Here is a 10,194-nt window from a genome sequence, read left to right as displayed (position 1 = left end):
CTCTTTGTGCTTCTCTCGCTCATTAAGATTGGGAAAGAGAAACTACGCCTAACGTTGTCATGTTGATTCGGTTGGTGCTACTATGCACTTTGCTTGATTAAGTTCAAGTGTTGATGTATTTGTTCATATTATGTTTAAGTTAGATATCTTATTTGATAGACATTAAGTTTAGCTTTTATTTAGATATATTTATCGTTATAATTTTTTTTAATTTCAACTTTGTCTCCATTCTATTATTTATAACTATTTTTATTTAGATTTAGATGATGGAATAAATTATGATTTTTTTAATTTTATGTCTAAAAAGGCTCATTTAGATCCATAAATAATAACGACTAGTTTGGTTTTGTTGAGATATTTATTTTTTTAGAGATTATATTAAATTTTGTCATTTTTTTATATGTTTTTTATTTATTTACTGATAATGATGAATTGAAGACAGTATCACGATTTCTTCTATTATTGTCTTATTTTATTACTCTTATTTTCTTAATTTTATGTTTTTTTTTTTAAAAGATTGTTATCTTCGTTTCTATTGTCGGTTACAAGTATGAATGGAAAGAGTGGATTTGTCTGAAACAATAAAAATTTTTCCGCTTTAAGAGCTTAAATAAGCTTAGCTGGAGCCGGCATACAGGCTCAGTGGGTTTGAAAGATCAGATAAAAAAAAATGTGTTTATTACTTCTTCTCATTGGGCAACACCGACCAGATATCAACTCTAACTCGGATAATCCGCGAGGTCATTTATTACTTCTTCTCATGAAGTGCGGGAAGTCAAAGAATCTTGGATCTCACGTTTTCATTAATTGATATATTTTTTTATTTTCTGCGACACAGACACCGATCCAGTAATTTAAAGCAAATTAGAAAAAAAAACACGCTATATTTTTATTTTAATTAGGTCAAAATGACTCTAGTACACTAAAAATGATTAATTTTTATTGGATTTTATTTTATTATTTAAATTAGAATGAGAACTGAAGTCCTTTTCCAAATTTGAATTCGGATTTTAAATTTGATTATTAATACTAATTATAAATCCTAATAAGTGTTCGAATTAGTATTAGATATAATGGAATTGCATAAGAGTGTAGGTAAGAAAAAAAATATTAAAAAATAATTGAAGATAAATTTTAAATTGATTAAGAAAAATTAAAGATTTAATTTATACCATAATTTTTTATTTTGATAATAAATAGAAAACAATTATCATCCCGATTAAAATTAAATCATAAAAAGAAATTTTAATTTTAATTTTACATAGGGGTGTAATCGAGGTGAGCCTAGCCGAACTCTTGAATGTTTGAGTTTGGCTCATTTATAATTGAGCCGAGTTCAAATTTTATCTAACGAATATATTCATAACTCACGACCTTATTTGAGCTTTTATCGAGCATAAACGAGTCTAATAAATATAAATAATAAATTTAAATATTCATTAAAAATAAAATTACATATTTATAGAAAATTATAATATTCTTATTAAAATTTATAATTTTATTTAATAAATAAATTTAATATATTTATAGATATGTTTAATAAGTAGCGTATAAAATCTATAAATTCAATATCAAACTATTATTTTTTTATTTAAAAGTTGATTCATATGAGTTTAACGATCATGTTCACGAGCTAATGAATCGAATATTGTGAAGTTTCAGTTTGATTTGTTTATCTTAACGAGCCTCATTAAACGAACTCAAACAAATTTTTATCGAATTGACTTTCGAATAGCTCATAAGCGCTTGATTCATTTACCCCCTTAATTTTACCGATACCAACTTAACCACTTTATTGTCCTCGAAAATAACCATTATATTGGGAAATTAGATTTGGCCGAGTGGTGATTCATCAGTGTGGTTATCCGCCAGCCAGAGCCCGTAGTCTTTGAAACGTCGTATCTTGTTTTGAAGGCCTACGATGTAGTTGTTGTGGACGATGGCGTGCAGGCCTTGCGTTCTCTTCACCCAATGTGCGTCCCTGAAGTACAACCCTCCCGATGGGAATGCAGTTTGAGGTAACAAGTCCAGATCTACCTGCAGTAGTCAACCACGCCGGCCGGCCAGAAGCGTCGTGTTATACTGGATGATCGATGTATCGCATATGAAATATATATGTAAAGGAAAGAAGTTATGCACCTCTTTTGCGGTTTTTCTCAGAGCACAATTGAAAGCGGGCTGGTCGTTTGTCTTCGCCGCCTTGGACCAATGCTGCTTTTGGATTTCCTCGATCCAGCTGCGGATCAGCTTCTTGCCGCCCCTCGTCGGACGGAGGAAAATCATGCAACTGCAGATGTTGGTCCGGCCGTCGTTCTCTGGAGGCGGCAGATTGTGAGAGTGATTCAGAGGCTTCACCTGTTCGTATGGAAAGGAACCACGACGACGACTTGTTGTCAGAGGAGACATAAAAATTCCGGACAGACCTCCGTGTATACTACTTAGACTACTTACAGCGAACATGTCGTCGGCGAAGTACACGTCGTGATCGCCGTCGAGGTAACGGAATGGATCCGCCACCCACACCATGTCGACGTCGTTGTACATGACGCTGTATCCCAGCTTCAGGAGTTGCAGCAAGTGGCGAGGCCTCCGCGATGTGATGTTGAAGAATCCCTGGAGAGATTACGCAACTCGATTATAAGCATCGAATGATGTATGCCGTATGGTTAGAGGTCAGAGGAGCACCTGAGATCCGTAATCGTGGGCGGCATTGGAATCGGGAGCGGGCTGGACCAGGACGGCGTGGCCGGGCCATCGGCGGTTGATCTCGTAGAGGGTGGCGTAGTCCTCGGCGAAGATGAGCACCTGGTCCTGCCTCTTCTTCCGCGCGATGCTGATGAGCCAGTTGTTAAGCAAGGGAAGGAAAGGTTCGCTCACGGCGGTGACGATGAGAGTGTCGTTGCGGGCGGCGAAGGCCGCAGCGCGAGCGACCGTGTAGTCCTTCCATCGGGATACGGATCCGTCGTCGACCTCGCCGAGGGAGAAAGAGTATAAGAGGGCGGACACGGGTCGGCGACAAAGCAACGGGAAGACGAGGAGGAGGAGAAGGAGGGCGAGGACGGAGAGAAAGCCGGACCGGCTGAAGAGGAAGGAAGACACGATGCCTTGTGGTTGGGAGGCGCGTGAAGAGAGCAGGCCGTGTTTAGCCACCTCCAGCAGAGGCGGCTGCCGTCGATTGAGAGTCATGAGGGTGAAATGTTACGCACAACAAGCTCCTCCAGTGAAGTCAACTGTGGAGAGAAATAGAAGAAGGGTTGAAGGTGGCAGGTTCTTGGAGCTTGCGCGACTCCTTACGATACACCAGTTGATTGACCAGTGGGATCTAGAGATCTTCAAAAGTTGACGATATTAATTTGACCCGAATCGTAATTCATATACGACAGAATTTTAAAATACAAATAAATGCTGGTATGGATTAATTTAATTTTAAACATTTTTTACTTACGTTTTTTTTTTAAGATTTTAAATCATTCTTGTTTATTTTATAATGTATAGCTGGAGTTTGAAGGGATAATTTGGATGTCTTATCCAGATATTAAGAGTAGTTTAGTTTGCATTTTCTATGTTATTTTCTATTTTTATTTTTTGAAAAAAATAGAAAATGTGTTTGGTTTGTATTTTCCATATTTATTTTCAAGAAAAAAGATAGAACATTTTTTAAGAAAACGAAAAACGTGAAAAAGTCATTTTCTGAAAAATGAGAAAATGCAGGGTGCGTTTGGTACGTGCGTTTTTCATTTTCATTTTCTGAAAAACGCACGTTTTCTAGAAAACAGAAAATGACTTTTTGTCCTTCTCTGTTTTTCTAGAAAACGCTGTCTATTTTTTTAGAAAACAGGTATAAAAAATGTAAACCAAACACCATTTTTCAGAAAACGTACGTTTTTTAGAAAATGAAAATGAAAAACGTACGTATCAAACACACTCGCAGTTTTTTAGAAAATGAAATAAAAATACAAACAAATCAAAGACATCTTAAGATTCCGGGGACTTTTTGTTTTTGTTTTTTGTTAAAATAGATGATGAAATAGGTTTGATAAGTAGAAGTCCATTTGTGCATGATGAAAGGTTTGTAAAATTTTTAAAAAAAAATTGAATAAAAAGTTTGAATCATACAGATAAGACTTGAGATTTTTAGTTCAATAGTCAGGATTGAAGGTGCATATTTGATGATTTCAATTAAATTAAGATTCATAAGTTAATTAAATATCAAATGAGAATTATAAATTAAATTAAATTAAAAATTATAAGTTAATTAATATATTAATTAAAAAAATATAAATAAATTAGATTAAGGATCATAATTAATTAAGATATTAATTAAAAATTATATAGATATATTAAATAAAATAATAATAAATAAAGATATATGATTTATAATATAAAGTCAAAAAAAATTATAGGAAATTTTTGTATTGCGGAGAAAATAATGGATTTTTACACATTGTTGTATATTAGAAACTAACAAAAAAAAATATTTAGAACTCTAACCATTAGGGTGTGTTTGGTTGCGGGTTATCAATGATAACCTTAGTAGGTTATCAACGATAACCTTGTTTGATTTAAGTAACCAGTGATTCCCGGTAATACAACATTCCCGCTACGTCAGCAATCAGGGAATATAACGCGGAATAAAAAAGCCTTGGAAAGCTTAGGTTTTTCACGATTCCGGGGTTATCAATCTTTTTCTTCCAAAATTACCCTCAGATCCTCTCCTTGGTCGCTGGTCGGCATGGCAGTCATCGCCTTTGCTCGCAACCAGCTCCGACACCAACCGCACCTTCGCGCCTCCTCCTCATCTTCGTAGTGGGAAATAATGGCTACGGCCCATAAGCCCTTCGTTCTTCTCCAACAGCTGATCAAAACCTATCCGATCTTCGACCCTTCCACCTCCGCCCTCGTCCTCCGTCACCTCGTCGACTACCAAAGACTCATCCCACGATCCTCGCCCGACCGCCCTCTACCTCCACCACATGCTCCGCTGCGGCCTCACCCCTCATCCCGCCACCTTCAACCGCCTCCTCCACCGCCTCCTCCTTAATGCTGACCTCCTCCACACCGCCTCCTCACTCTTCCGCAAAGCTAGGACCCGGATGCCTCACGACGAACATAGTTTAGCCTCTGCGACGCCGGACTCTTCAACTAAGCTTCCATTTTGCTGGACGAGTTCGAGGCTAGCTGCGAGGCTTCCAGTGTGGTCATCTATACCACCTTGATCAACGGGTGCTGTAAAAGAGGCAGCTTTGATGCCGCGAAGCGATTGTTCGACCGGAAGAAAGGCGGGGGTGTGTCCCCCAACGAGTTCACTTACACCGTCATGATCAGCGGCTGCTTCAGCAACGGATTCCCTACTCTTGGTTTTGAGATGTACGACGAGATGAAGCAGAGTGGAGTCTGTCCCAATCTCTACACTTGCAACGTTTTGATATCGGAGTGCTGCAGGGAACAAGACTTCTGCTCTGCATTCCAACCCGTCGACGAAATGTCTCAGAAGGGAATTATGCCAAACATCGTGACATATAACACCTTCATTGGTGGGTTTTGCAAGAAAAGCAAGGTAAAGGATGATGGAAAATTGTTCATTAAATTGAAAGCTGATGGATTGCGACCGAGTCTGGTTACTTATAACCTTCTCATAGATGGTTACTTTAAAGCAGGGCAGGTATGTCGTGACGATGAAGAAAGCTACAAGTTTAATGAATCAGATGAAGAAAGTGGTTGCTCGCCGAGTCTATCAATGGGTTTTCTCAAGCAGGCGACCTGATTGGAGAGGAGATGAGCAGGGATGTCGATCGCGGCATCACTATGCCTTCTCTCCCCTTCGAGCTCTGTACCTGTTCGTTCTTCGTGGAGATGGCGCACCAGCGGCTTGCGGAGGAGGCGGCGTCGGTGCCGGTTGCTTGCGGAGGAGGCGGCGCCGGTGCCGGTGCCGGTTGCTTGCGGAGGCGGCGCCGGTGTCGATTGCTTGCGGAGGAGGTGGCGCCGGCGGCTTGCAGAGGGACCACGCGAGCTTCGGTCCCCACTCTGCAACGAGATCATGGCCGCCTGCGACGCCTGTGGAGAACGTAGGTGCGGCGTCGGCGGTGGCCGTAGTCGGGCCGATGGATGTGCGTGCGAATTAGGAAGAGACTCGTGATTGGAGTTCGGAAACAACGGCAGGGAAGAAGAGAAGTTACGGGAGAGAAGAGATAAAAAAGGTTTTCATTCAATTAAATTTTTTCAAAAAGTTAAAGGGTAAATTAGTAAATGTAAAACTAAGTAATTGTATAATTTTAGTTGAACCAAACACCTAATAAGTTATGTTGTATTCCCCATAATTTTGGTTATGTGATTACCTGGTAATCACATAATCAAGATTATAGATGATGACTTGAACCAAACGCATCCTTAAAGATATCCTAAATAATGTTGGATTGTATATTGGACTTGTGGAACAAAAATCAATGTAAAAAATATGATGGAATTTATATGTTGACTATCGAGTGTTCTTTGTTCTCCCCAAATATGACAAATAGGTGTCTACCATAGGTTAATATATGGTTATAGAGCTTCAATCTTATCCCATCCCAGTGTGCCCCTTCGATACTTAAATGAGACTAAAAAAAATAGTAAAATAACGATGAAATATTAGTGATGAAGTCGTCATTTGTAGCTAAATTGCGCAGTTAGCATCAAAATATAAGTTTGTTGCAAATAATAATATTAAAAATTTATTTTTTCGTAAGGTCATAAATATTTGTGATAAAAAAAGATTAGCGACAAATTTGAAATGGATTAGAGGCGAATTTTCATTTTCACCGCTAATCTTGTGCCTTACTTTTCCTCGAAGCCACCGCGATCAGGAGTTCAGATCCTATGTCCCAATAATCGTGTGTCCCTATGTCCCCTCGTCGATCGGATGTATCAGATCATATCTCAAGGATACAATGCACATCACAAGAATATCATACACATCTCGAGGACGTCATGACCTTCCGATCGACGAGGGGCACGAGAACACATGATTGTTGGGACAGAGGATCTAAACTCCGCGATAAGATCCTCCTCCTTCTTCATGCACTCTCTTCTTCTCCTCTGACGCTGTCGCGATTAGGTTTTAGGGTTTAAGGTGTGTGATCTCTTCTTCTCCTCTGTGCGCTCACTCTTCTTCTCGTTCGATACTATCACGATCATGTATTTGTTGGTGCGATAAGTATCCGATGATCGAACCTATATTTTGATTATGTCAAAGGGTCCAAAGTTAAGTTGTTTTGTTATCTAACATGTTTGAATGGGTTTGCAGAAAAGTCCTAAGTATACTTAGGCAAAAATCCTACCTATGGTTAGGCAGGTGGAAACCCCTAGGGGGTGGTAACCCTAGGTCCTAGGGGTGATAACCCTAGGCGGAAAGTCTTGGCGAGTCGAGGGCTTCGGGAAAAAGTCCTAGAGTCAAGGGCTCTATGTGGAAAGTCCTGGTGTCACGTACCAGGTGAAAGACTGGGCGGGTCATGGAGCAGACGTTCAACGGAAAGTCCTGGAGTCTCGGGCGCTAAGTAAAAGTCCAGTCGGTCTGGTAACAGGTATATTTTTCTGAGTGGAGTAGGTGAGGGCGCGTTCCCCGGTGAAGAAACAGTAGGCGTCGATTCGATCTAGGATTTTCGATTGGGATTTCGAAGTCAGAATCGGACAATCCGATGACTGTCAAATTATATGTCTTATTATGTCCTAACTTTGTTCTGCAGGGTATGTTGGACTAACGTATTTTGCAGGAAGTGAATTGGAGTGTTTGCCTCAAGTAACCTGGAGAAGCAACCTCGCAACAAGGTGCGAGGGCGCCCTCATGGAGCTTGAGGGTGCCTTGGACACTGACGCGAGGGCGCCCTGGACCTGGCATGAGGGCGGCCTTATGGAGGTTGAGGGTGCCCTCAGGCGGATAAGTTATGACTGAATCGGAGCTCATCTATGCTGCAGATTCCGCGTGGATGAGGGTGCCCTCCATGTTGTTGAGGGCGCCCTCCACAGGATATAAGACAACAATGAAATTGCAATCCGTCTTCTTCGTGCTGCTCAAAAGATGATCCAGAAAAGCTATAGTAAGACCCCGACGACCAGGAGCTTCAAACTTATTGTCTTTTGTTGTTGGTATAAGATTTTACTACTTCTCTACTATTGTACTTAAATTGTAAAGAATTTTCCATGCTTATAGTAATTGCCCAAAGTAAACGCTCAACGAGCGTGGGCCTTGGAGTAGGAGTCGCCCCAGACTCCGAACCAAGTAAAAAATCCTTAGTGTTTGCGTTTGCATTGTTTACTTTTCCACTGCGTCTACTCAAAAGTTTTCCGAAATGAAAGTGAAAGTCACAAGCACTATTCACCCCCCTCCCCCCTCTCTAGCGCTTTCGATCCAACAGTATTAGGGTTTAGGGTGCACTGTAGAAATCAATAGGTAGAGGAAAGAAACAATATAAAACTTTTTGATAATCTTATTACTAAAGCCAATAGACTTATTTATACAAATTGTCTAAGACAATAATGGAAAGATTAAATAAGACATACAATCATAATAATTATAAACATAGTAATATAATAAACTTGGAAATATTATTTTTACTATTTGATTCATGTCGATCTTGATTGTGTGCCAAATATAATAAATCTCAATTGATTGAAATCAATTAGAGATTATTTCCATTATTGTCATTACCCCCGACAAACTTAACGGGAGTACCTGAACGTTGAGTTTTAGTGCTAACTTGGTGAAACGTTGTCTAGATAATGACTTGGTAAATATATTAGCAATTTGATCTTCCGTATAAATATAAGAAACCGAAAGTTGTCGAATCGCCACACGCTCGCGAATAAAATGAAAATCAATCTCTACATGCTTGGTACGAGCATGAAAAACAAGATTTGCTACAAGATAAGTTGCTCCAATATTAACACACCAGATTTTAGGCGTAATAGTTGGGAAAAAAGTGTAATTTCGAAAGAAGATATTGTAGCTAAATAATTTCTGACGTTGTGTTAGCGATAGCTTTATATTCAGCTTTAGTACTTGAGCGAGAGACTGTAGGTTACTTTTTTGAAAGCCAGGAAACAAGATTTCGCCCAAGAAATATAGCATATCCACTAGTAGAACGTCTATCTTCGGGAGATCCAGCACAATCTGCATCACTATAGGCAATTAACTCTCGTGAAGACTGACGATATAAAAGAAGACCATGTAGAATAGTGTCTTTGATATATCGAAGAATTCTCTTAACACCTTCCCAATGATGTTCAGTAGGAGCATGCTTAAACTGACAGGCACGATTCACAGCGAAAACAATATTAGGTCGTGTAATTATGACATATTGTAAGACACCAATAATACTACGATAGATCTAGGGGTCAGACATTGAAAAGGAGGATGAAGGTGCAGTGAAACCACCCTCAATGATTGGAGTAGAGATAGGACGTGCACCATCCATTTTAGCTCGTTGTAGGAGTCCAGCAATATATTTGCTCTGAGAGAGAAGACAACCTTCAGAATGTTAGAGAAACTCTATGCCAAGGAAAAAATGAGCATTGCCAAGATCTCGAGTAGGAAACTCTAGCCGGAGAAGATGTAGTAAAGTAGTAATGTTGTTTTGATCACTGTGCGCGCTCTCTTCTTCTCCTTCGACGCTACCGCGATCATGCATTAGGGTTTAGGGTGCACGATCTCTTCTCCTTCGATGCCGCCACAAGTCTTCCTTGTTCCGACGAATCCTCCTTCTTTCTTTCTCCGGCTCCGATGACTCCTGCTTTGACCCAGCTCAAGTTTTCCTCCGCTTCTTTCTTGCTCTGAGAAAAGGTATTGCTATCTATATTTTTTCTCTCCATATGATTGCACTTATATGATCTTGTTAGCAGTATGCTTATCTTGTTATTCATTTTATAGAAATTATCTTGCTCTTAAATTTGGAATCAAAGATAATGAATGCACATTTCACTTCTATGCTCACTAAATCTATCCTTTACATGTCCATCCCTTCACATGCCTTGAATTTCTTCTACTACTTGAATTTTTATACTTTCTGTAGTTTATATTTGGCCATGTATTTCCTACGCTCCAGTTGTTGTTTAAGGATTAAATAACGTGTTTTGAGTTGCTTTAGGACAATCTATCTCTATCAAAAATGGAGGGCAAGGAAATCCATTTGATACCTGTATGCGCAGGATTAAGGTCAATAG

The 10,194-nt window shown here is 39.5% G+C and overlaps 2 protein-coding genes across 2 annotated transcripts; one reads left to right on the top strand and one right to left on the bottom strand.

The window, feature by feature from the left end:
• Positions 1–1,755: 1,755 nt before the first annotated feature.
• Positions 1,756–3,195, bottom strand: LOC121990270 (UDP-D-xylose:L-fucose alpha-1,3-D-xylosyltransferase MGP4-like). The gene is made up of 4 exons (XM_042544438.1): positions 2,686–3,195; positions 2,452–2,613; positions 2,140–2,355; positions 1,756–2,037 (listed from the first exon to the last, which is right to left on the bottom strand). Exons 1-4 carry the CDS (start codon positions 3,184–3,186, stop codon positions 1,828–1,830), a joined length of 1,089 nt encoding a protein of 362 aa, XP_042400372.1. The 5' UTR covers positions 3,187–3,195; the 3' UTR covers positions 1,756–1,827.
• Positions 3,196–4,973: 1,778 nt separating this feature from the next.
• Positions 4,974–5,764, top strand: LOC121991108 (pentatricopeptide repeat-containing protein At3g22470, mitochondrial-like). The gene is made up of 2 exons (XM_042545131.1): positions 4,974–5,076; positions 5,148–5,764. Exons 1-2 carry the CDS (start codon positions 4,974–4,976, stop codon positions 5,762–5,764), a joined length of 720 nt encoding a protein of 239 aa, XP_042401065.1.
• Positions 5,765–10,194: the final 4,430 nt, after the last annotated feature.

This window comes from Zingiber officinale, chromosome 6B, assembly GCF_018446385.1.
Source record: "Zingiber officinale cultivar Zhangliang chromosome 6B, Zo_v1.1, whole genome shotgun sequence".
NCBI lineage: Eukaryota > Viridiplantae > Streptophyta > Magnoliopsida > Zingiberales > Zingiberaceae > Zingiber > Zingiber officinale.
This window is presented reverse-complemented; position numbering and strand designations above follow the sequence as displayed.

Coding starts and splice junctions, on each gene's coding strand:
- LOC121990270 (XM_042544438.1), bottom strand. CDS start 3,186: ATGACTCTCAATCGACGGCAGCCGCCTCTGCTGGAGGTGGCTAAACAC. Junction 2,614..2,685: donor CCCACGATTACGGATCTCAG/GTGCTCCTCTGA, acceptor TAATCTCTCCAG/GGATTCTTCAACATCACATC. Junction 2,356..2,451: donor TCGCCGACGACATGTTCGCT/GTAAGTAGTCTA, acceptor CCATACGAACAG/GTGAAGCCTCTGAATCACTC.
- LOC121991108 (XM_042545131.1), top strand. CDS start 4,974: ATGCTCCGCTGCGGCCTCACCCCTCATCCCGCCACCTTCAACCGCCTC. Junction 5,077..5,147: donor CACCGCCTCCTCACTCTTCC/GCAAAGCTAGGA, acceptor TCTTCAACTAAG/CTTCCATTTTGCTGGACGAG.